This window comes from Coturnix japonica, chromosome 7 (genome assembly GCF_001577835.2).
Source record: "Coturnix japonica isolate 7356 chromosome 7, Coturnix japonica 2.1, whole genome shotgun sequence".
NCBI classification, from domain to species: domain Eukaryota; kingdom Metazoa; phylum Chordata; class Aves; order Galliformes; family Phasianidae; genus Coturnix; species Coturnix japonica.
The window spans coordinates 20,478,716-20,504,666 of record NC_029522.1 but is presented as its reverse complement, the minus strand read 5'-3'; the positions used below and the strand labels follow the sequence as shown (position 1 = coordinate 20,504,666).

Below are 25,951 nucleotides of genomic sequence, written 5' to 3'. Positions count from 1 at the left end.
TTCTCCTCTGAGTAAAGGGAACAAAATAAAAGATCAGGCTATCTATCTCAGGAAAGTTCTGGGAGTGCAGAGGAAGCTGTGTTTGCATCAGCCCTGCTGCAGCATCTCATTTTTTCTTACAATAAGCCCATGTGACTCAAGACATGGAGATAAGAGCATGGGCTGTGCCCTCAAACCACAAACCATCCTTAAGATATAGAAAAGGGAATAGATACCAGCCTTCTTAGGGATGGAGTATGAGGCAGAACACTGAAAACACTGGCAGGAAATGCCCACTCCAAGATCATGCACTTAAGAAATTCCTTCCTATATCCCCTAGGTCTCTTCCTAGAAAGCTTCTGCCCTGTTTCTTCTGCTCCCTTGTACTGCACTTCTAGAAAGCAGTTTTATCTGTCCAAAGTTTACAAGGTGCTGAATGCACCTCACTTCTCTTGGTCTCCTCTAGTACAAGAAATGCCTTCCTCTCCCCTGTTGTCCTTGTAACTCCTGCCTGCATCTCTGGCATTTCAAATACCCTCTTCTCCTCCCCATCCCCCCAAATGAGGAAAATGAAAAGACATACAATTGAGATAAGTGATATTAAATATATTTGCAATGAACTTTGTATGCATCTTATTGGCAAAATTGCTGAAAGCGTAAGGAAGCATAATGAGACTGCAGCACTTGTCAGACAAATTGAATTTCATTTGCTTTTGAAAGAAAAGACCGTGGCCTTCAGCCAGCGCCTTCCATCAGGATACAAAAGAGTTTACCCAACAGGGCTGACTTCTTTCTTAAGCCAAGCTACTATTGATCCACCTTTCTGCCTGTTTGGCGTGGAAATCATCTGCTGTTGGGCAAATTTGGTAGCACAGCTATTTCTTCCCAGTACTTCACAGGCACTCATAGATGGTTTTCACAACCTTCCTAATAGGTGAAAAATGTAATGCAAAACTGAACATAACATTATGATTGGAACTAGTGCATCAGAGAACTAGCATCTATACTGTATTAATGATAATCAATAGTGTTCTAATAACACGCTTTTCCTGTAAGTAGTCAATAATGCAACTGACCCTTTAGAATGGGACAAAAGGGTATGACAGAAGTATACACGATGCTTTCATTAGAAAATATAGGATGCACATTCTGATTAATTCCCAACTAGAGTCCTTTAGATTTATAATTGCCCAAATGAAATTATATCTTTGAAGGAATAACTTTGGAATCACGTCAATTATTACATTGAAAGAAACTGGGAAGATTCACCATGTGAACCTTCCGAAAGTTTCTAAGTACACAGTCACTATTGTGCATGAATGGGGTTATGAGATTCTGGGACTGCCAATATTACAGGAACGTAAAGCAGAAAGCATGGCTATTGTTACGTCTGTTTAGACTATTTCTTTTGGCATGGCTAAAGCAAGCAGAAATCAGCTGAACCTTTGTTGTAAGTTGCTATTTACCTTTCTTGTAACTTAATGTTCGATCGTAACTTTTCATTAACATTAGATAGGTTTCTTAATATAAATAATCAACATGAATGAAAGTCTGTTTCTTCTGAAAAAAGTTCCTTTCACAAATTTCCAATACAACAAGCTGTTGTTAGTGGTGTCACAGCATATCTATTGTATGACAGCTGTGTGTGACTGGCCAGACAACACAATTCTGCATATGCAAACACCCTAATGCTGAGATCATTGCAGCAGGGCTAAGTGACTCCTTGCTGCTGTGGTGTGAGACAACAGGAGAACAATGACAAAGTCTGATCAGAAATGAGAAACACATTCAGCAGTGACACAATGCACAGACCAGTGGCCAGCAAAACGACCAGCTCTTCTTGCTGCATGAGAGATTATGAGATCAATACTAAGGCTGTCCCAGCTGAAGAAAATGTGGAGTTTTTCACCCAGTATTCCCAAATCAGGCCTGGCATCCTGATGTGACCCAGCTCATTTCCATCATTCTCAGGTTTTCAGAAAGACACGAAATCATCAGTCTTAAGAGTTGGATTTCCCTACTGCAGCCGTGAGATGCAAAATCTCCTATTGATGTCTGCAGTTACTTAGAGCTCTGAATAAAGTGAAAGAACATTGGGACCACGGTCCTCTGAGCTTCTGCTCCCACATAACCTCCCTAAAATACCCAAGACTTGAATCTGACTCCCCTGCAATGGTCACTGTACAGTGTGGATACACACAGCCTCCAGACTAAAGGTATAAATGAATATCTACTGGAAAATATGGATAGTTGAATTGAAGAATAAAACTGCTCAGCTTCTGTATTTTCCTTTCTTTTAGATAGCAGAAAAACAAAACAAAATAAGGAAGTAATAAAAACATTTTGTCTCAGTGTATAAAGGAATCATTGGGTGACTGTAGAGCTGTAAGTCTAGCTACTTCTCAGTGAAAGGTGAGAAAGATGCTGAAAGGTACAGCTTGCAGACTGGAAGATGCCCAAAACAAGCCAAAAACAGAGCAGAAGGAAATGTCAAAACTACATGAGGGAAGGACAAGATTTGTCTATATAAATCTTCAAAGGTTTGTACAAGGGCAGAACGTGAAGAGAACCATTGCATCTCTCTGCTGCTCAAGTGCTATGTATGAGAACTCTGACACCACACTGTCACAACTCCAACCAAAGCCTAGAAGTTGAGGGAAATCCTTGGAAAACAGGCCTCTTTTTGGATACCAGAGGGAATTATTCAAAATATTTGGAGTTTCCTCACAGGGAGGACACCCTCCTGGACTGCTCAGTTTAACCACTACGTGATAGGAGTGTTTAAGCCGAATTAGGCTCCCCAGATGCCTCAGGGTTACAACAAATGTGTCAAAGCCTTCAGTTTATCTTTACGAAGACAAGCTGAAGGCAGCACAGTCCGGATGCCAATTCACAAATGGATCAGCCAGGTGTGCCTCAGGGATGGGATGAGCAATTGGCAGCTCTAACAGCTTCAGCCATGTAATTTTTTCCCATCACTACAAGTCTATCACAGCTAGAGGCTACCAGCTCCTCTTAAGACAAATTCCAGAGGGTTTTAGCTGGATATAGGCAGGTAGGCATGAATATGGAGATGCAACCACCTTGGGTGCTTTCAGGTTTGAAATGGAGGTGCCCACTGATGGATATGCTATTGTGGCTGTGTGACTGATAACCGGGATGGTGCTCCGTATCACAGTTTTTGATCTAGAAGCCCTAAGTCCACACAAGTCCTGTTAAAGGCATTTAGGTTCTGGGCCAGGAGATGAAATAACCTTTCCGCTTGCCTGAGTAATACGTGCACTCCATCTGATAATATTCAAATCTCTTTAGCTACATTATAATGAGATTAAAGCAAAAAAAAATAAAAAATAAAAAAAAATTCCCCACCCCACATATTACAAATGTCAGTAATGAGAACAGTAAAAATGTCACCACACGGTGAAAAGAGTGAAATTAGCATATTTAGAGAAGTATTATGCCCATGAGTGAAATAATGCAATCAGCTCACTGCAAGATAAAGCTAATTTGGTTTCCAACAGTTTATCAACAATGCACTGCTCCTTTACATTAACAAATTTAAATAGTACCATATCCCGCAAACAAGAATAATTCACACAGAATATTACGCTGTGTTAATTAAATAGCTGGAACAGAAAAGGTCAGGCCGTGACTGAAAGATCTGCATATGGGTTGTAAAGCTATGAGAAAGATGGAGCGATTTTGAACCAGGCAGTTAAAATAAATTATTCAAAACACGATTAATTCAATAGTAAATAAACGGAGATTTTCCAAGTCTATTTTAATGCCCCCTTTCTTCTGTCAGCTTCTCAGAAACCTCCCTCTCCTGCTGGCTCATGCATGAGCCAAAATACCTTTAAAACTGTCAGATGGTGAAGTGACTTAGATAAGTTATCAAAGAATTATCCTGCTTATATTCGAGTTTTCATTTTTCTATGCAGGTATTTGAGGCAAGAGGCACATTTTGCAGTTAAAGAATACTACAAAGCCTCCCCTTCCTTATTTCTGCTACTGGAATAACCAAGACACCACTATAATTACTACAGTTAATTGAAAAATGTCCAGAGAAAAACATTTTTCCACTTTGTTTACTTCTGCAAATGACAGCACTTTGTCTTTGGCACAACGCCACCAAATCAATTCAATTACAGTACTAACATGGCCATTTTAAATGGAGAGAACGTTTTGGCATGGGCTGAACTTACTGAAGCAGTAATGTATAAAGACTGCCCAGCAAAACGGGGGAATTAATCTGTCTTGGAACCCCAACACACTACAGAATACACATCAGTCATAATCAAGGCTGAACCTCATCCAGTACTTTTACTGTATTTTATTTTGGTCAACATAGTTGTACATAGCAAGCCTGAATTTGAGTTTGTCTTTACATTCCTCTGTCATTTATTTGTGCACAAACTTTATTTGTTTTCCTTAAAAGGATTTGATTTTGATCACATTTCTGATGATTTCAGCTGATACGCGTTTCCTTTTCCCACCTTTAATGTTTGCAGCAGCTCCTCAATGGACCTGCAGTCCAGCAAACAGAGCTGGGTGGGCTAAACAATATGCAACGCCTGTATGTTTGGGTTTTCTGGGGGGAGGCAGAGGGGGTGTTTATGGGGGTATGTGGTTTTAGCTGCAGAGCCACGGGTTGGGCACGATGGCTGAATTTCAGTCATGCGCTGCCAATGTATCATCAGAATTACAGCATTAGCACTGCATCTAAACCCAGCCCGCGTGGCTCCCACCATTTAGCTCTTCCCAATTAAGCACACGGGCATTTATCAAACCAATCTCTGTGACAGAATTCCTTCGTGAGCCAAACTGAAATACGTCACTTTTTAAGGGAAGACGAAGCACTGCGCAGCGTATGAGCCATTAATTTTATGACAAGTGCAGATGGTAGATATACAGATAAATACTCATACAACCTAATTAAATGAACATATACCTCAGCCTGTTTAAACGATAATAGTTCCTAATGAGCTCAGAGCAGCTCACACGGCGGTACATTCATCTGAATTCTTTTAAAATGGATTTATGTGCAGGCTGTAACCAAACCCTGGTGGGGTTTTTATTCCAATTCGGTCCATAGCTGATTTTTATCCGCTCCACAACAGCATGGCTCTGACAGCTGCGAGGCACAGACACCCATTTAGATGCACTCCATCCATCCCATGCACTTTTAGGTACTAATAGGGACAAGTGCAAAACAGACCCCTTCAAGTCTTAATGTACTTGTCTTCTGGCATGAAACAAACGGATGTTATTCGGAATTAAGACGAGGCCTGGCCTTCCAGAGTAACTGCGAGTCTGGGAGCCGGGGCACAGCCATAACCAACACCAGGCCTCAGTGCGCCGCCGCACAGCACACAAGCCAAACCAACCGCGTCTCCTGCCCAGCAGGGCCGCAGCCCCGGGCCGGCGGGCACCTACCGGGCGCGGCGGGGCCTCCGCTGTGCTCCCCGGCCATGCTGCTCCGGCTCCCTTCCCTCCCCGGCGGCCGCCCCGCGGCACCGCCCTCACCGACGGCCAGGCGGGCCCAGCCCGGCGCGGAGCGGCCCCGCGAGGCGTCCCCCGGTCGCGCTCCCCTCCGCGGCGCCGCTTTCCTCCTCCCCTCGCCGCCGGAGGAAGGAGGCGGCCGCCGGCCCTCCCCGACCGCGCATGCGGCTGTGCCGGGCCGGGGCAGCTTCAAGTGCGGGCGTCTGCGGCCCCTCACCCTGCGCCCCGGCAGATGGGCTTAGGCTGGAGCAGCGAGGAGGAGCGGCAGCCGCTCCTGCGGCCCCCGCCGCCCCCACAGGCAGCGCAGCAGCGGCGGCCGCAGCCTCGGGGCACGGCGGGGGGCCCGGCCCTGCCGGTGCCGGTGCCGGTTCGGCGGTTGGCCCCGGCCGCGGGCCGTGTGTACGGGAGGCGGTGGTTGGTGCTGCTGCTCTTCTCGCTGTTGGGCTTCTCGCAGGGCCTGGTGTGGAACAGCTGGGGCCCGATCCAGAACTCGGCCCGCCTGGCCTTCGGCTTCAGCGGCTGGGACATCGCCCTGCTCGTCTTCTGGGGGCCCATCGGCTTCGTGCCCTGCTTCTTCTTCATGTGGCTGATGGACAAGAAGGGTGAGCGCGGCGGGGGGCGGTGGACCCGGCACGTGGGATCTCGCCTCGGCAGGGTCAGGCGGGGACGCGGCCTTGGCCTTTGCTGTGAGCCTGTGGGCCGGGCGGGGCAGCGCAGAGCTGCAGGTGGAGGTGAGGTGTGCTCGGTGAGGCCTTGGCATGGGTCTAATGGGACACCGGAGTGATGCTTTAGGGGCACAGCACACGCGTAGGTATGTCCAAAGCAGTTTGTGAGGATGGTGTTTGGAGATGTTACAGAACTTGGAGTCATTATGGAGCTTTAACTTCATGTTGAGGTATTGGTCTCTGCACTCTGGCGTGCTTGTAGGTGTTTGCCCTGGAAACGGCGGCACCAACATCTCTGTGTTCTGGCAGTCAGCTGTTAGGCTTGTGTTTGTTTAAAGTTAGCAGTAGGGTGAGAGGGAATGGCCTCAAGTTGTGCCTGAGAAGGTTCTGGCTGGATACTGGGAGACATTTCTTCTCAGAAGGAGTGGTGAGGTGTTGGAATAGGCTGCCCAGGGAGGTGGTGGGGTCACCATCCCTGGAGGTGTGTTCAGTATATATGGAGATGTGGCACTGAAACGTGGTTGGTGGGCTGTATTGGTGGTGGGGGGCGGTTGTATTGTAGATGGTCTTAGAGGTCATTTCTAACCTCCTTGGTTGTATGATTCCGTGATTTCATATGCTGTGAAATGATGATCACGTAGAATCTTAGAATGTTTGAGGTTGGAAAAGACCTCTTAGATCATCTCATGGTGACTGCTGTATCTTGATGAACCCATTTATATTTGGATAGCTTCTGCACAACCCATGGAGTTTGTGCCCACTCACCCTAGGGATCACTGAGGTGATGAGACAAACAATGCGTGCAGGTTTGAGCTTCTAGGCCTAAATCAACAAAAGTGTTCAGTCTTTTGATTCTAGTTTAAACAGGTCCCTGTCAGGAGGTGCTAAGTGTAGCTCATTCGGCTTATGTAGGGTTTAATAGCGCCTTTGTGTATAGTGAAGGGAGGGAGCAAAGATACAGCTGAGAAGGCTCTTGCTTTGAGGCTGGAATTGCTTTCACTAAAATTGAAGTGACACTGGGGGAATGAAATCTATTGGGCTGAAAACACATCCTCCAAATGAGCCCATGGTGGCTCTACTGCCATTGCTCAAGCAAATCAAGCTTAAGCCAACAGTGCCTACTTAGGCATTGCAATAACAATAACAGTGTTGTTAATTATCTTGAAATTCAAGTTAGTTATTTTTTATGATGAAAATGACAGCTATGCTTGTGTTGGGAAGGAAACGAAACTGAACTTGAACCTGTGCTGATGGAGCAGGCTGGATGTTAGGTAAAACTTCTCCAGTGAAGTGCAATACTGTATTTCACTTGCTTAGGGGTACAAGTGCTTGTCGTTAGACTGAATTTACTCTCCGTACCAAAAATACAGAGAGACAGCACCGTTTACTCTCTGGGCTTCAATCATCTGTCATTGGAGTTAGCTAGTAAAGAAACTGTCAGGAAAAAGATGTATTTGTGAAGTGTCAACACTTAAAACCTGGCATGTATTGGAAGTATGACACTGTGGATGATGCACGTCAGGGTCTGTGAGAGGAGGTTCTGCTTTTAGATAGTCCTGTGCTTCACAGTCAGAGGTGGATCTGCCAGGTATCAGTACAGAGCTGCCTGCTGTAAGAGAAGTGTGTTGGTGTTACGATGCTTCAGATCAAGTCCAAAAGTGTTTATCTTCTTGGTCTTTCAGTTGTTCAGTGTGCCGCATAGCTTGAAATGGAAATGTTTCTTTTTTTCCCCCCCTTTTAATGAAGTTCAAGTTGAAAGGTTGAGTATTTCTCAGTGGGCATGCAAACAGCGTGACTTGTAGAGGCCTTTCTTGGACTGTGGGATTCAGCTGTAGCACAACTTTAAGAGAAGCATAGGGTATCCCTGGGGGGAGAAGACGGCAGCATTTATATGTAGCAAAAGATGTGCTAAAGAAGCAACCATTGGTCATGTATTTTGAATAGCAGGGCTCTGGGATGCTCACATTATGCTTTTTTGTTTGTTTGTTTCTTAACCTGTAAGGGCTTTTTTCTTCTGTGACCTTCCCCATCTTGACCCGTCAGATGTGTTCTCCTGTAGACCTGGAGTGATTTCCTGGCTCTTACAAAATGGAGAGTGTTCGTAATGTTGCTGGGCTCGTGTTCTTAGAAATATATTAGTTTTCAGACACTTAGCAGGGCTCACATCTCGCACCTGGAAGTTCTTTGGGGTTGACCCTGTTCCCCTGCCTGAGCACACACCTGTAGCACTATGGCCTCTGCCTTGGGAGGCTGGCAGCAGCTTTACAAACTCTGTTTTTTAGGGTGCTGTCATGGGGCAGAGGTGGTATCCATAATGTTTCCTGGTCCTGAACTGGGCTGTCTGCATGTTGAAAGGTGGAATTATGTTTGCTAATGTTGTTTTTCATTATATGCCATTTTGAAGTGTGGGGGGGTTTATTGTTCTTGTTGGTTTGTTTCTTGATAACGAAAGGTCAAGAAGCGAGTGTGCTGCGGAGCAAAATGTCACGCTGGGTATGTTTCCTTTAGCAATAGGGCAAGGGAGCCCTTTTAAAATAATAATTATCTTCAGAGAATCAGTATGAATTAAATTAAATGGGAAATGATTTCAGTGTGCTGTTGGATGGATCCCTGGTGTTTACAAGGTTAAAATTAGCTCCAGCTTGTCACCCGATGCTCGAGTGGCTGAGGATGTTTTGTGCCTGGAGTATTTCCTGGGAACTCTAAACATGGGTACAGGTCCATTAGGGTGTTTATATCTCTCAACTCCTCTTGAAAACTAAAGCCTAAATACTTATGTATCTGGTCCACTGGTCCTCTTCTGAGCTAAGTTCATAGTTACAGTGTGAAACACAGAAATAATATATATCAGTCTTCATAATGTTCCCATGTAATCAAGAATAGGCAATGAAGAAGGAAATAATTCACGATAATTTACATTAAACTAATTTAATAGAATAGCGATCTTTTTCATTAACTTTTGGAATACAGTTTTATCCTGTATCGAGTTTGAATAAACGTTGCTTATTACTGCTAAAAGTGAAATGTAATTTATTTCCTGGTCCTTTTTTTGTGCAGTGGTATACACTTACATGGATTGTATAGATATTCTTAGTCGCTTTTTTTGGCTCAAATTAAATTTGCCCAGTATTGTTATCCTAGTGATTAAATTATAAAATGGAGAGAAAATTTCAATAATGTAACTTTTATTTCCTGGTGGAGATTGGCCTTCATTTTGAAGCCATTAATGTTTTTACTTGTATAAATAACTCTACTTTTTCTGAATATCAAGCTCCTGGTTTCTCTGCTGTCTCACATATCATTCAGGTTTCTGGTTCAGTCCTTTGAAGCTTTTGATAGTTTTTACTTCTTTCACCAGGGAATTTTGAGGTTAAATCCTTTAATACAGTCTGACAAAATCGTAATGAATATTGAATGAGAGTAGTAAATCGGGCCTTACTCATGTAAGAAGGTCTTAATAACTGTTCTTTGTACTAAATAAGCTACGCACAATGAACAGATAGAATTCTGTATAGTAGCCCTCATACATGAAGTTCCTGCATTGTCACTTTGTGCTGCACAGGTGCAAAAGCTGATCTGGCTTTTAGGGCTTTTGACTGCTCTAATTCACATCCAGGGTCACTGGGACAGAAGGAAGACGGCTTCAGGTGAACAGCTTATCCCTAGTCACCCAGGGGATGTTTGTGAAATGCCTTCTATTTTTGAGTGATGTGGAGCTGAGTATGGGGAGTAAGTGGAGAGCAGTTCCAGGGGCCACTGGATTTACAAATGTCTAAGTGAAACCAGCAGATGGGGAAGATTATCTTTCCATGAGGCGTTTACATCGTGCTTGGTATCTCAGGGTCCTGATCTGTTATTCAGGCTCTTGGACCATGTGACAGTAAATATAGATTGGAGCATGCTGCTAATAATTTCAATAAGTTGCAGCAGGTCTCGTTGCTGTTAGTCTCATATCACTGTCAGTGGGCAATGTGAAATACTTTCCATGATGACACTTGCAACAAGGTGCTGGCTTTTTATGGCAGTACTTACAGTTCTGTAGTGTCCCAGGTGATCATAAGTACATGGAGTCTGGGAGAACAGAAGGGCAACAGCAAATGACTCATGAGCCTTTAAAGGCTTTCAGACTTTAAAAGCTGGAAAGTTTTCATCTTGTGGCAAAGAAGCACATTTTCAGCTCCCTTTTGCTATGATCTCAGAAACAGACTTTTCTGATCTCAGATGTATGACTGCAAGGTATAGAGGCAGTATTTCAGAATGACCAATTTGATCATTCACAGGTCAAATGTGAGCCTTGACTAAGAATTCCCAGGATAAGACCTGGTGCAAGATTGTAAAACTTACATGTAATATGGTCTGATCAAACTAAAAGGATTTACGCACTTTGAGAATAAAAATGGTTTATACACACACCATGGTTCTGGATGATCAGTACAGCCTATAGGACATAAAAACCCATGGGGAAGCTTATAGGTGCAAAAATATGGGCAGAGTGATAAAGACCCAATAGAAAGGAGAGCATGGTGTAATGGCATTCAACTGAACTTTGCTTAGGTTATGAAGAGTATGCTTTTTGGAACTGACTCTGCTCAGTAGCTTTTGTGCTAATGGCAGAGGTCTTGCTAAGGCCAGCAAGAGCAGCAGAAGGCTCTTTCAGTTTTAATGGAAGCTAAATGTGCATTTAGTGCTTTTGTCCTGTTCTCTCTTGTCCTGTGGAAATGCTCCACTTCATGGTTTGAGAAGCACGTATTTCTTTGTCTCCTAAGTGAGAATGATCCAAACCTATCAAATTTTGTGAAAGGGGTTAATTTTCCTAAACTAACAAATCCTGGAAGGAATGAGATGAAGTGTTGTTTTTCTGTGCGGAAAGATGAAAGAAGCAATTAAAGAGCTGAGCGTAGGTAAATCCCACTAGAGTTGATATTTGATCAGCTTGATTATACAAAACTTATTTTGATGAGTTGCTATGAGTGCATGTGTCTGTGTAGATGTGTTTTTTCTCTGCGCCATCAGAAGAAATGGAAGACCGAACCCAACTTAGTGTTTGTTGCTTAATTTTATGTGCTGTGGCTGCAGTGAAAGTCCACAGAGCATTTGTGCGAGTGTTTGCAGAAGTGAGGACTCATTAGAAAATTGATTGGACCACCTTCATTGGAATGAGACGTGCTCCAAAAGATCACTTGAGATACGGAGTGATTAGCAACATAGAATGGTTTAATTAGGATCTGATGAGTTGTATTAACTTGACACCGCTATGATTCGTCGTAGCAAAACCAGCTTGATTGTCAGCAGCACTTTTCTTGCTTCCTGATGGGCTGGATTGATTGGGAAGTATCAATCAGGGCTGCAGGCAGATGTCCACTCCTGGAGGTATCTTTCTGCTGGTATCACCCCAGTCTCTGCTCTGAGCCATACTTCCACAATCATTCCTCTTTATGCTACGACCTCAAAGTGGTTCCTGTTGTCTTTGTTCTCTGTTCATGCTTCTTGGCTGCTGCAGTGGTAGCAGAGAGAAGGGAGCAGTGGGGCTGGGGTATGAGGAGGCAAAATAATAGGAGGCAAAAAGAAAAATCATTCTGAGCTTCTTCCATGTGGGTGAGAGAGATGTTGAGCATGACTTGGCTTGCCGGCAGCGGACAGAGGGGCTGAAAGGTGCCTGTATCATGTCCTGAGTTCTCTGCACATCCATGGATCAAGAAACACATCTTCTATGAACTTGCTTCAGAAAAGCTCATGAAAAACAGATTGGGGAGTCTCTTTAAATATAAATGCCCCTTTTTTCCTTTCTGTTTAACAAGGGCCTGGTGCTCTGTGTTGGCCAAACCTTAAAGCAGGATGCATCCCGGTAGTGCCGTGCCTGCCAGAAGAGTTTGTTGAGCAGTCCCTTTATGCTCCCTTTCCTCAAGGCCCCATGGACATGACCAGCTTGCTGTGTTCCCTAGGGCCCCACAGATATCACAGATCTGTGCCTGCTGCTCTGCTGAAATGCAGCCCTTCCTTTTGGTGTGGTTTTGGGGACGAAGGATGCATAGCCACATGACAGCGGCGTGAGCTGGGTGCATGTGGCTGCCCTGTCTGGCTGTACGCTGCTTCTGGAAAGTGTTCTATAGCTGGGGCTGAAAATGGGAAAACACCAGAACGTTGTCCTCTGTCACTTCTTTCGTTATAATCCTAGGGCAAAGGAAATTGTGGCTTGCTTAACCTTTCTCTAATTGGTCACATTCAGAGCTCTTCTATCATTTCCTGCCCTGTTTTTGTTAGTTTTTTTCTTTTAAATGCTCCTCACATGTGTGCTTACTGTAGCTCTGTAGTCATGCTGAAACTATAACTGTTATGCAGAAGCATATGATCAATGCCCCAACTTCTTCAAAAGCTACAAATTAAGCTTTCTCATGCAGATTTATTATAGAGAAGATTTTTAGGCTTTTTCCTCTTTCTAAAGCTGGAAATCCGTGTGACTCAGCTTGCGGGAATGATGTGTTGTGAAAGTGAGAGGTCTTCTGCTTTTTGCAAAGTCTGCTGGTGTTCTGGAATACAAGATTTCAATTCCAGTTGCTCCTAGAAACGTTTATTTGGATACTTTTCAATATACAGGGGGGTGGAGTTCGTAAATTGTAATTGATGAATGACAGGAACCTAGAGAACTAATCAGGAGCTTTTGAAATGTAGTGAATTTCAGACCTACTACAGTACCCCAAACAAAAGGTGTCCTTTGTGATGATTTTAGTCTGAGTTATGTACCCTAAATTGTTTGTGGTCCGTTCAGATCTTGAAACGTTGAATATATTCACACACAGGAAAGTCAAATGCTGACTCCAGTGACCTCCGTGCAGACACAAGGCCATGCCTAGATATTACACTGTCAAGGATCTTATGTCTCTTCATTCCTGACTCAAAGCAGGGACAACAAAGAGCAGAAGCTTTGCACTTAGTGTCTCTCTTAGTAGATCGGCTGGGTGGTATTTAGTGTGGCTGCCAATCCTTGCTGCTTGGGTGCTTCTTTCTGCTCCATCCTGGCAAAGCAAAATGCCTCTATCTCTCAAAATGAAGAATTTCATGCATCATTGGGTGTTGTGGACAAGTGTCACTAAGATAATGACAGAACATCTGTGATAGATGTGTACAAGAGAGCCTTTTTTTTCTTCCCTGTCTCCACAGGTAGGGCTCTATGGTTAGCTGCATGGTAATTAAGCCTGCTGTGCAATTGGGAGTGCTTGAAATGAGAGGGTAGAGAAAAGACAAGTTTATTCCCCCTTGTTCAGTGCTGAAATGGCTTAGATTGTCAGAATTTGTCCAGGAACGCAGCAGTGAGAGCTGCACTGAAGGCTTGTTATCTTGTATGTTCTCTCAACTTGTTAATGAACGTCTATGATGTAGCTTCAAAATTAATGATGAGCTTTAGCCCTCCAACTGTATTGCTACCTGTTTGTGTCAGTTGCTTTGTGTCCCTTTATGTGTATGCTCATGTGCACATCCATACACACCCCTTTATGTTGCTTTTCAATTAATCAAATGGAAAGAACTGATTAAACAACTCACCCATGTCTTCATGCCCCAATAAGTATTGGGGCTGAGAACAGAAAGCTGATGGCTGAGGTTAAGGAAGAAAGAACACCTCTTAAATGTTCCTATGTGAGCTACATGTAGTCTTAGAAAGCGCTCAGTTCTTGTTTTTATTGCATCCTAGCATCCAGATAAAGAGCAGACCTGTCTTAGCAGCTGCTGTGGTACTGATTGTGGGACCGGCTCCTGTTTCCGTGTGCTTGTAGTCTGGATAAATAAGGCAGAAGGGAAAACCGAGTGAGTAGATAAGTTGCCTACACAATTTAAGAAGGCGCATGAGGAGGAAAGCAGATCCCACTGTCCCAAGCCAGTGCTTTCCATGGTGCCGTGCAAGGGTTAAGGAATATTTGTTTCACTTGGATGAGCTGTGGGTAGAATGAGGACTCTCTATAGTAAAATGCATAATATCAATAAGCAGCTAAAATAGTTGGCTTCTACGAAGCCAAGAAACATAGCTTTAAAAACAGGAGGTATTTTAATTGAGAGACTAAAATCAGTTCTGAAATCAGTGTTTTGATCTGTAGGTGGATACCATTCAACTCAATGCTTTATTTGTAAGTTAAGTCTGTAAGAGTAAGGTGAACGATAATGATTCTAATACGATTCAGTGAAAGCAAAGGGAGGGGGGAATGGAAATACCTTAAAGCAAGAAGAGTCGTTAGAGTATGAATCGGAAAGGAGCTGTGTGGTTAGAATGTAAGTATGTCATCTTAGGTTCTTACCGATCAGAATACACATAGAGATGCCACAACTTGAGAATTGGGAAGGTGGTTGTGTGATTGTCATAGTAACTCAATGGCATGATGTTCAGCTTTGCTTCTCACAGTTCTGTCCTAGCGTTTTCTGCATTTACTGTAGTTGTTACGTGTTCAGCTGTTCTCCTTGAAGCCGACCATTTTCTATCTGAAATACTTCAGTGGCCAAATCTTACACTTTGACTCTTAATTCTGTTGGGGTTTTTCCCAAGATGCTTACAGTGTTATCTTTAGGTCAGAGTTTGCCCCTGCCCTGTTGTATGTTCCTGGTTAATAGGGACTTCCCTGTGGGTTCTCGTTATTGCTGTTGGCTCCACTTTTGGCACGGTGGCTCGTCTGTCTTTCTGACCTTGACTAGAAGATCTACATTGATCCTGAGGCATTATTTTATTTGAAGTTGCTGTATTCATACCTACAGAGTTTATTTGGAGAACATATATGTGATGAAACAAATGCATTTACAGGAGATTTCAAACTCCTTCTGATAGCCTGGATGACTGCTGCTGCTGGCAGATTTTGTTAAAACAACTATAAGAAATCATAAAGAGAATTTTTCCCTCTGAAAATCTTTCTCCCATGTCTACACTTGAGGAGAGTTCTAGAACATATTCTGTTTAGGGATCAGAATGTACCTACTATTCTTGTCAGACAGGAATTGGAGCATGGTGTCTGGCAGAATCCCTTTGCCGTGTCATCCTACCATGAGAAGTGGACCTGGGCTGTGCTGTGGGATTCATATTGGAAGAAGTCAGTTTGTGACCTAGAATAAGGCTGGGTGGGGCTAACTGTAGATTTGGGTCTAATTTGGTACAAGTGGGTCATATATGATTGAGCTTGTTTTTTACTATTTCATACTGGAATGGTTCTGTCAGCTGTCTCACAAAATGTGTGAATGAAGTTCCTGAGAGTTTACTTTATTTTCATTCCAGAACAAGTCCTAAATTAAAAGGTTTAGGACTTCTAGGCAAGATTTGGATGCTATTTTTGTAGTGCCACGTAACACCAGGGAAACAGATGGAAACGCTTGGCTTCAGTTTGGTTTTGAAAACACAGCTTGTGAAGAACAGGACATCAGCACCATAGAGGCAGAGAAAGGAGATCCAGTTTGTGCGTAAGAGCACCTCATTACACTTAAGCTACCAAACTAGGAGCAATTTTTGATGACTTAGATATAACCTTGTTGTTCTCTCTTGCTTGTAATCTTTGTGATTAGTTCAGTTTGTAATGCTTTCCAGTGCAGATGATGCTATTCTTGGGAGCATATTTGTTTTCCTCTGAGTTTCCAAACACAATTTATGCTCCTTTGCAATCAAATGCTTTTGTGGAATCTACATCAGGCCTGATTTTTCTTTTTTCAAGTTTGTTCCATTAGCTAGAAGGAAAGAGTGGGACCTCATCTCAGCTATGAAGTCTTTCTATGTCAGTGTAAAGCTTCTTTCCTTTGGAGAATTGTACTGCTTGTTGCAAGGGCAGTTTTTCTGAAGGAGGATTGCAGCTGATCATCCTCACTGACATTACTCAGTCTGGTGAAGTGCAAGCGGAACAGAAGTTTTGTTCACTGTATTTAACAGCGAGGGACCTTTTATTATTACCTTTGGCGTGATTAAAATTATTGATAGAAACAACATAGTGAGAGTAAGTGGCACAGCAATTAGTGTAATTTGGCTGGGATGTCATTTAAAATGCAGAAATTTCTAGAGCAGTAGATGAACGTGAAGTAGGGACTTCTGTGCAGAGCTTTCAGAATTGCCTGATGAGGTGAGCAGTTTATCTCAGATTTGTTCTAATGTGGATAAACACGAGCCACACATTAAGGAGGAAAAGGAACAGACTCTCCCTGCAGAATGAAGCATTAGTATTCAAGGGGAAAATGCTTACATCTTAAAGAGGATGAGGAAGGTGTCTGGGCAAGACACACAAAAACAGTTCCAGGACCAAAGAAACATTGTGAAAAACAGGAGCTCAATGATTTGCTTGCTGGAACCAAAGGTAAAAGTTACTTCATGTATGTTAAATTCATAGATGGGGAAAAATGCAAGATCTTGTGCTTCTTTTTTTCCATTAAGAAAGGCAGAGCAGGAATTTGTTTGAAAACTGAATTTGCTTTGAATTGGAGGGAAAAGCCCAATTTAACAATGAATTTCTGGAATGGCATTTGAAACTGGCGAGTTGTTCATTTCTTGCTATGTGTTCATCAAGGCAGAATTGTCTTTTTAGTTTGCTATGCTTCAGTCAGAACAATAGCAAAGTGGCTGAGGGAATTAAAATGCTGCAAGTTGTGTAAGGGTGGATCCTTCTTGCTTCCAGCCTGATTTTAGTATCTGCAGCTGAAGGAAGGAAAATTCTTACATGTTAATGTGTTTGAAACGTGGGTGTAAGAGGAATCCACTTCAACCATGCTGGGTGGGGGGCTGAATTCTGCAGGTTTCCTCTGGCTTGCATTGGGCTTAGCAAAAGGGTGAAACCTGTTCTTCACACCTAACGGGTTTTTCCCTAAGGTGGGTGCTGCTCCATTAAAAAAGGGGAAAAGCAGGCAGACATTGGCTGCCATTTGCATGCTGCTGTGCATGAGGAGTTCTGTTCTCTCTGGCTGTGTAGCTCTAACCAGCTTGGGGGGAGGATGCATTGAGGTGTCTGCTGCTGTGGGACAGCTGAAGTAGAAGCTTCCTCAGTTTTGACTTGAGTGTGTGTTTTCTGTGAGGCAGGGTTCGGCTTTTTACAGTCTGCCAGTCTCATTTTTTTATGGCATGTTATTGCAGTGCGTGACAGGCGTGAGAAAGAATGGTCATACTTCTCAAAAGGCAATTAACAGTCGTTAATAGCGTTCTTTTACTGAATGACAAACTGCTAATTTACAGCTAGCATGAGAAGCTTGTTGTAGCTCTGCAGCGTCTCTAATGAAGTTTCTTACTAAACTGGGTATAGCAGATTGCTTGCTGAGATCCATGTCAATAATACAGTGTGGGAGGAGATGCATTTTCATTTACTTTAAAATGTGTCTTGAAAATAAAACGTGCTGGAAAAGTGGTGGAAGATGCAGCACCCCTATGTTAGCTATTATGGTTATTATAAAAGCCAGCAAATGCAGCGTGGGCTGCTGAGTTTGCAAAGCTGACTGTTATTAGTTGCAGGATGGTTAAGCAGTTAAACAGTATCGATTATTGAACTTGAATACCAATTTAGATATATATGTATTTTTTTCTTACTGGCATTATTTTTGCCATAGGTTTTCTGTTACCAGTGGTAGCATTTCACTGTGCAGAGAAAACCCATTTTTGTGACGTTTCTTCTTTTTCCAGCTGCATGTCAAATCTCTGATAGGAGGGGATTGGAAACTGGATGATGATACTAAGAAGCTGCAGCCCCTCACCATCTGTTAGCAGTTGCATTTACCAAGTAAAACTAGTGAAGTTAATCAAGTCCACTCAAAATCCTGATTGTGTGAGTTCCTTAGAACTTTTAAAGGGGAGAAATAATTTCTTGCAGGGTTGATGGGCTTTCTTTCTAAGCTTGCTTGGGTCACTGGTCCCATGGTGCACAGTGCTGTCCCAAAACACTTACTGGTTGCCTTTTGGAGTAACACAACAGGTTGAGGGCCACTGCAGTGTTTGAAGCCAAAATATTTAAGTAGTTCTAAACATACAATTAAAGACTGATTCCTAGGATAAGATAGAGGTTGTATTCAGAATGTTGGAATGTAAAGCAGAATAAACAGGGAAGGCACTTGGAGGGTAGAAAGCGTCATGTAATTAGCCAAGAAAATGCCTAATATACTGCTTCTGTGACAGTCTTATTTTTTACTTCTTCACTTTTGTATTATCGTTGTCAGCATGCTTCTTTAACCAAAGGAATTTTTAGGTGTATCTGTATGCTAAGGTGAAACAAAAGGCCGAAGAATAATCTGTGCAGTCAAAACACTGCAAAGTGACACATTACAGTGTATAGAATTCAAGATGAGGACTTCAAAGAACAATCGGAGAGATCAAACATATCTTGATTTTTGAGACTTTACCTGGTAATTTTATTTTATATCTATGGTTGACATCAAAGATGAGCCTGGAGTCAGGTGGGGAATTCTGACACCCAATTTATTTTTCACTGAATGGTGCACTGTTGAGTTTTGTTTATTTATTTTTTTAATCAAACTTTTCTGCAGATATAAAGCCTTTTTTTTTTTTTTTTTAATGGAAAAAAAAAAAATAGATGAGGAAGAACTCTGAACATGTCCTGTGGTGATGTAAACCTGCGTTATTGTATAATATTCCTCTACTGCTGTGACCTGAGCTGCACTTGGGCTGTGACTCCCGTCATCTTTTCCTTGCCTCATCTCAAGGGCAGGAAGTGGCACACATTGCCAACTAATTCAAAAAGATCCTGGCTTATGTGGAAAATAAGGATGTGATGCTTACACTGCCAGGGCTTTCTTGAAACACTGCGGCAGTGTTTCCAAATGGAAGACCTCAGACTTCTCTATTCAAAGGATTTGTGTTTAGACTTTCAATCAATAGAACTGTAATTTGGGTTGCATAGAAGTTCTCATTATGAACAAAGGCATTGCTAACAAAAATTCATTCCAAATGAAAAAAGCCAAAAGCATCGTGTATGTGATCCTGCTACAAATAACTACCCCCACCAGGTATCCACCATGGCACTGCAGGTTTATGTGTGCCATGAAAGCTCACAGAAAACACAAAGAGCAGCGGGAATTTGAGCAGCTTACTATCAGGGCATTAGTTAGGGCTCTCTGAACACACACACACCTGAAAATCCAGTTTAACAGCAACATGTGCTGGCTAAACATTGAGTCGAGTATGTCTGGGCTGGCACTGGGGAACCTTCAAGGAAACAAGTATTCTCGGCCTACAGTGCGTTGTTGGGGCATTAGGGGTGTGAGCTGTCCTTGTTGCGGGAATGTGGGCCACATTCCTATGCTTAATGACTCGTTTGTCCTAATGAAGAAGTCATGCTTCCATTTCGAAAGCCTCTAATGCTCTCTTTGTGTTGTTTCAATTGCCCTGCTTGGGTTGTGTGAGCGAGGAGCTGTCCATGGTTTATGTAGCGTCCACACAAGGAGTTGTATAACCCTGAGTGAGCTTTGTTAAGAGCTGATGCAACAAGAGCCAAGTTGCATTTTCAGTAAAATACGTGCTCTAAAACTCAGCAAAATTTGCAGGAGAACAATATGTTTAATGTGACTATTGGGTGGATTGTATGCAGTATAGAAGTCATTAACATACTGGGAGCGTATCTCTGAAAATTGGCACTTCAGAGTCATAATCATATGTCTGTATTATGTGGATTATCAAAGCAAGCTATTCTTTTTCTGTCTGTGTTTTGGGTATCTCCTAGTCTTGCCTGAATGTTAGAGATACTGTGTATTTGTTAGCATTCCGTTATTTTACGTTCTGCTAAGAATATGGGATCCCAGTGTTTTCTGCTTGGTGGTGTAACTGTGTTTCAAGAGGTATGACTTTATAGATACAGATTGTATCAACACTTTTAATTGTAAACATTTACTGTTTTGGTGTTTCCCAGTATTCTGGAGGCTAAACTCCACAGTTAGCACTGTTTTCTTTCTGTTTGCTGATGATGGACACACCTCAGCAGAAGCAGTAACTATTGGCAAACAGAATTGCAGCACTGACATAAAGTTGTTTCTGATTTAAGTGCTCTTCCTTAAGAATCATGATATGAGGCGAAGAAAAATGTATTCAAGGAATCAGTCGATTGTTGCTTTTTTCTTATGTTCTATATTTACAACCTCTGTTAATTTGAACTGACTGCAGCAAAAACTTGGCCTGATTGCAAAGAGTACAAAAACCACTTTTTTCTTTCTTCTTTTTCCCTCCTCCTCTGAATAGGTAGTTATTTCTTCAGAATGAAAAGCATATTTGCATTGCAAGAAAAACCAGTAACAGTGCTATGTCGAATCATGTTAAATGGCTGGAAGAGAATGTACAAATTTTGTTTGCTTCTTTGGATCTACTGAGATTTCACCTATTGGAGGATGTTCCCTGATGCTTCTAATTGTAAAGGAAACATTGTACAATTTGAATGATATGTCTATTTTAAGTTTTCACTTCCTAGAATGTCTATAAGATTTTTAGATACATTCCTGAATGGTATTATGCTAGGAATAAGCCTTTAATTCTAGAGCATCAGTATGGAAAACAACACAGGATTTTGTTATGTATTTATAGTTTGTATCAGCACCAGTGTTTGTAATTTGAATGAATACACATGAATTTGAGTCTACATACAAATGTATATATTTGGACATGTATTTTTGTTTTTTTAAAAATTATTTACCTTTAGCATTGCTGACGTAACCTGTAAAATACCTTTGTTGTTTCATTTTAGGTCTGCGAGTAACTGTGTTACTAACATCATCACTCATGGTACTGGGAGCTGGCTTAAGATGTGTTCCAGTTTCAGACCTGGAACTGAGGAAGAAGTAAGTGAATTATTTATTTTTAATATACATGTTTTATCCTCCCTGTTAATGTAATTTTTGCTAATGCTACTAAGAAATCTTAGTACAAATTTTCTGTTTGAATCTGATACACAGAATGCATGTTGTGTGATTGTGGGCTTACACGTTTTATGCCTTCTCATATTGATTTTTCTAGTCCTTGTTCTGCATGGTATCTGAAGATCAGGAAGGTCTTTACAAACATGAGTTAATTAAACCTCACCCACTCCATCCTACATAACTAAATTTGTTTTGCAAACAAGGAAGCAGAGATTTAGAAAGAAGTTTGGGAACTGGCCCAAGATCATACAGGAAACCATGCCACAGAATCTAAGACTATGTAATTTATATGCAAATAATAAATAATTAGTTCATGTTTCTCCTACTGGGTGTATGAGATTGTTCAGTGATACAGATGAATTTATCTGAGATGGCCTGTTCATATGTCTATTCTAGTCTGCATTCCAAAGTAACCTTGTACTTTCCCTAGGGCTGGAGCAAATACCATTTGTATACAAGCAGTTTAAAATTTAGTTTGCAGTAGAGACAGTTTAGTTCCAAACAATTCAGTTGTCCTGTCAGCATACCAAACCTGGGAATCTATGGTAAGTACAGGAGTCTCATCCCTCATCCTTTCCATGCAGTCATGGAATGTGGATTCCTTGTTGCTCATGTAGTATGAGAGGAAGAAGGAATAAAGGCATTGTCATCTTTTTTCTGGTTCTTTAAAAATAGAAGTTCATGTGTTATGCTGGCATAATATGCAAGTGCTGTGGGGGGAAAAAAGCAACAGCATCAACAGTCTTATGTGTTTTGTTTGTTGTTGCTGTTTTTGAGGAAGGATATGATCTATGCATCTTTTTCTGTAGAAAACATCATCAATTTCATGCTGGTTTCTCTCCATTTTTAGTAATGATAGCAGCAGAGCCATCGTTTATTTTCTGAAGGATTGAAGGCAATTAGTGTTTTTGAATTCTTTAGACATAACCACTATGAAGGAGGTTATAATTTGTACCTAGAATTTCTGTGTGATGTTTTGTCACCTTCCAGATAGTCTTTGTATTATTCTTTATTGCATTTTTTTTCCTTAGTGTTCCTTTACACTGAACATCAGCTTGGAAACCATTAAGGTGAGGAAGGAAGTACTTGGTGTGAAGTAGATGCAGGTGTTTGGATACCATGAGTAAAACTAAGGTTTGGAGCACTGAGGATGTGATAAAAGCATTCATTGTAAAACTAGCTCTGATCAGTAGTAAGTAACTAGTATGTAACAGTTAATCATGTTGTGATACCATTCACAATGACCCTTTTTACTGAAGCTGAAAATGTACTGTTATGGTGGGCAGGAAGAGCTGTCCTCATTGGGCTCTTATATTGCCTGTCCTTGAGATGCTAAGGTGTGCTGAACATCAAGATCATCAGCTCTGACCAATCTTGGATTATGTGCATTTCAAATGGGCCAGGTAGGTTAAATGCAGTGAAATACAATGTCTACTGTAGCTTTTCGTTTATCGGTTATGCTGAAAGACTTGTGCTGCCTAGGCTTTAGTAAAGCAAAGATAAAAACTGTAAGAATTCAAAAAGAAATTGCTAAGCAATGAATAGATAAGAGACGTCACTTTGGGAATGGAGTTTCTGCAGGCCTTTAAACCTTTAAACAAAGTTTTCCATTGTAATTGCTGCGAGAAGATGTGGAAGAAGGGTAAAATAAATGTTTAAGGAGAAACATTCAAGAATAGCTGCTTTAACTGGGGTAAAAAGTCCCCTGCACTGTGTAGAGTCTGATGAGATGCATCAAATATGATGGCACATTGTATTGTGAGCCATTAAAAAAAGCAGAATCCTGTTGGAAAAGGGTACTTATTTCATTTATTCATGCTGTGAAAACATGCATCATTTCAAGCTGAAATTGTTAAAATTGCTAACTTAGCCTACTCTCAAAACATGGAGATGTTTGTAAGAATTGCAGTTCCTCCTGAGGAAATAGTTTTAACTTTCACACAGATTTATAAAAACATACAGAGCATTAATTATTGCTTATTGTGTGAAATAAAAGTATGGTTTTCTTAATTTCTTGAGTTGTTATTATAAATAACTGTGCACTCTGTGTGATGTTATGAGGTAGCCTGCATTGTTTTGAAGGCTAAAAGTGGCCAATTTTCATTAATTACTACCAAATGAAATAGTGTTTTAGAGAAAACCATTATTGCTTTGTGCTTTAACAATTGGCTGAGCGTTTGTTGGTAATGTGCATATACTTGAATATGACCTTTTGAACATTCATCAACTAGTCAGATGGACAGGATCCCACAGAAGCTCGTGTCTGAGCATCTCAAAAGCAAATATAACTGAAATTCTCTTAAATCCTTTTACATGTTTTGTAATGTTTTCCTTCAGGCCTTGGGTAATCTGCAGTAATATAGAGAAGGACTTTCCTGGGAAAATTATGTCAGTTAAGATAGATAAAATTACACGGGAGTTCATGAAGTTTGTCAGTTTTATTTAATTGTTTTTCTGCTGTGTGGCTGTCTCTGCTCTCTGTGTTCTTGTAATTTAACATTAACGAGAGCTGCTAAAGCCCGTTGCTTATCAGAGCAATCACAGAAGTGAGGAAATCACAGTTAAGGCTGACATTTAATCCTCACTGCTTTGTGCTCCTTATCTCATGCAGACCTGTAATATCTAAATGTGTTCCTAGGCTCCTTTCTAGTCTGTAATTATTCTTTTGGCTCTAATGTGTAGGAGCTAAGACAATCTCCAGCAATCAGAGTCATGTCTTAAAAGCAAACCTTCATTTGACATCCATATATATGTGTGTCTTACATAAGGGAGAATTTAGGTTGAACATTTGAGTGTGTCTCTTGAAGCAGCAGTTCCTTATGGTGAGTTCTTGTTCTCTGGGAATCCATCCCAGAACTGCTTAAACTCAGGGAAGGAACTTGCATGGCTAAATGTGGAAGTTTGAACCTGTGTATGAGATTAAAGAACCAACCCTCTCACATGTATATGCTTTTGTTTGCTTGCTTTCCTCCCAGCTTGCTAACCTTGCAGGTTAGTAATTGTAACGAGCAGACAAGGAAGGTGAAGAGAATTTTTCTCATCTGTTGTGCACGTCTCACCTTGCTGAATTGCTGTCATGTATGTGTATTTCACTTTTAAAGATGAAATTAAAGAATAAAGACTCTGAGTACTATGAAGACCTCATTTTGCCACACCTAATCTTTCAGTTCATGGTTGGCTTAAAATTAATGGAATTTGAAAAGAAAATGCATGTTATCAAATCGTACAATTTCTGGATTGCCTTCTTCTCTTCCTGGGAGCTGCTGAGAGCATTGCTAGTATGTTTTGCCTACATCTTTAGGTCCATTCCTTTCCTTTCTGAGTATTTCTTGGCACTGAATGAATGTTTTTATTGGACTCCTGTAATTTGGTACTTTATCCTGAATACTTAGTAGGAAGCCGTTTTTAATTGACAAAATTATTCCCCCCCCCCATGTAACACTGAATATTTATTATGCATTCTATGTTTTAGAATAGTTTTACATGGCAATCTAGGACTTCCATATGATTGTAGAATAATAAATCTAGGTAAAGGGCTATACGATCTACCTATGAGTTGGAAGAAGGCAGTAAACGATGAAGTCAGTCCATAGCTGTCTAAACTGCTGACTCTCAAGACACTCCGCATAAGATGTCTTTTAATTATCCTGTCTTTCATAATATTTTAAGACATGGGAGTAAAGGATGACATAATTTGTCATTTGTATGGCATAATTTGTCATTTGTATTGAATCTATTAATTAAGAAATTTATTGGAACTTGGTATGTTGTAGATTACTAACCTTCACATTAGATTTCACAATACAGAAATATTTCTCAGAGACCTTGAGTCAAAGCAGCGTGAAGGCTCTCCTTGGTAAGAACTTCTGTTAAAACATTTATTGCAAAACCAGCGGAGCAATAATACAGAGAATGACGGTGGAAATGGGAGCTGTATGAACTGGCAGTTTTGTTATTTACAAACTCTGTTCTGAAGAGCTTACTAGCAATTGGGAGCTCCTGTGAAGACACTTAAATAATGCTACTTAGGATTTTTGTTTGGTTTTTGGCCTGCTTTTTGATATATTAACTTTTTCCCTTTTTTGTACTTGCAGATGCTCACTTGCCACATCTCTTATGCATTTTGTTTCTATTAGCTATTTGCAACATGGTTTATATTTAATATTTTGTTTTTCGTTAGAAGTATTCTTTGGGACATACTTGGAGTTGGACTGGATGACACTTAAAGTTGCCTTCCAACATGAGTGATTCTATGATTTGATAATTGCACACTTTTGCTTTTACATCCCTGATGGAATCATCTTAATGTTTGTGTTTTCTGATCCCAAAATGATCCCAAGCCCACATTCAGAGGCATGGAAGATGCAAAAGGGGCACCTAAGAATTGGTAATTCCAATAAGAAAAGGGCATATTAGGGCTTTCATGTTCCTAGCAATACTCTACACTCTTCCTGATTATCTATGCTCAAAAGAATAGCCCAAAGTGGAGCAGCTGTGGAGAACAGGGATTAAAATGAAAAGAACGTTTTAGGAGAAGGTATTAGAAGTATCTGCCTATAGAAATAAAGACAGAGAATGACGCGTGTTGTGTATGCTGTGACTCCCTGGGATAGAGAAATGAAAAAGCTGACCTGAAGCATGGTTCTGGGAGTAAAACAATGAATAAACTGATGTGCTTATATGATGTAGCTCAGTAAGTGCGTGAAAATGTTAAGATAATGTGGTGCTATCACTCAGGTGCTCTGATTGTGCTTTGGCTGCAATGCTAGGGAAGGGTTGAGGCAGGTTAATCCATAGTATCAAGATAAGAAGTGAGGGGGTGGGGAAAGAGGAAACAAGTCACCATTCACAAGTAGATTATCATAGGAAATATTTAATGTTTAAACACCTCTAACTTAAGAATGTACCTTGTTTTATTACCTAAACTATTTTATTTATAGATTTTTATATTTAAC

At 41.3% G+C, this 25,951-nt stretch overlaps 2 protein-coding genes across 3 annotated transcripts in view; one reads left to right on the top strand and one right to left on the bottom strand.

Moving 5' to 3' along the window:
- Window positions 1-5,569, bottom strand: part of HSPBAP1 (HSPB1 associated protein 1) — a 30,980-nt gene extending 25,411 nt beyond the window's left edge. For both annotated transcript variants that reach the window (XM_015868677.2, XM_015868678.2), the window contains exon 1: window positions 5,416-5,569. In XM_015868677.2, the coding sequence (XP_015724163.1) occupies window positions 5,416-5,452 (37 nt within the window). In that variant the 5' untranslated portion in view covers window positions 5,453-5,569. The remainder of the gene's footprint in view (window positions 1-5,415) is intronic.
- A 30-nt stretch (window positions 5,570-5,599) lies between these two features.
- Window positions 5,600-25,951, top strand: part of SLC49A4 (solute carrier family 49 member 4) — a 59,870-nt gene continuing 39,518 nt past the window's right edge. Inside the window, exons 1-2 of the mRNA XM_015868681.2 lie at window positions 5,600-6,083; window positions 20,825-20,918. Coding sequence (XP_015724167.1) covers window positions 5,714-6,083; window positions 20,825-20,918 — 464 coding nt within the window. The 5' untranslated portion in view covers window positions 5,600-5,713. The remainder of the gene's footprint in view (window positions 6,084-20,824; window positions 20,919-25,951) is intronic.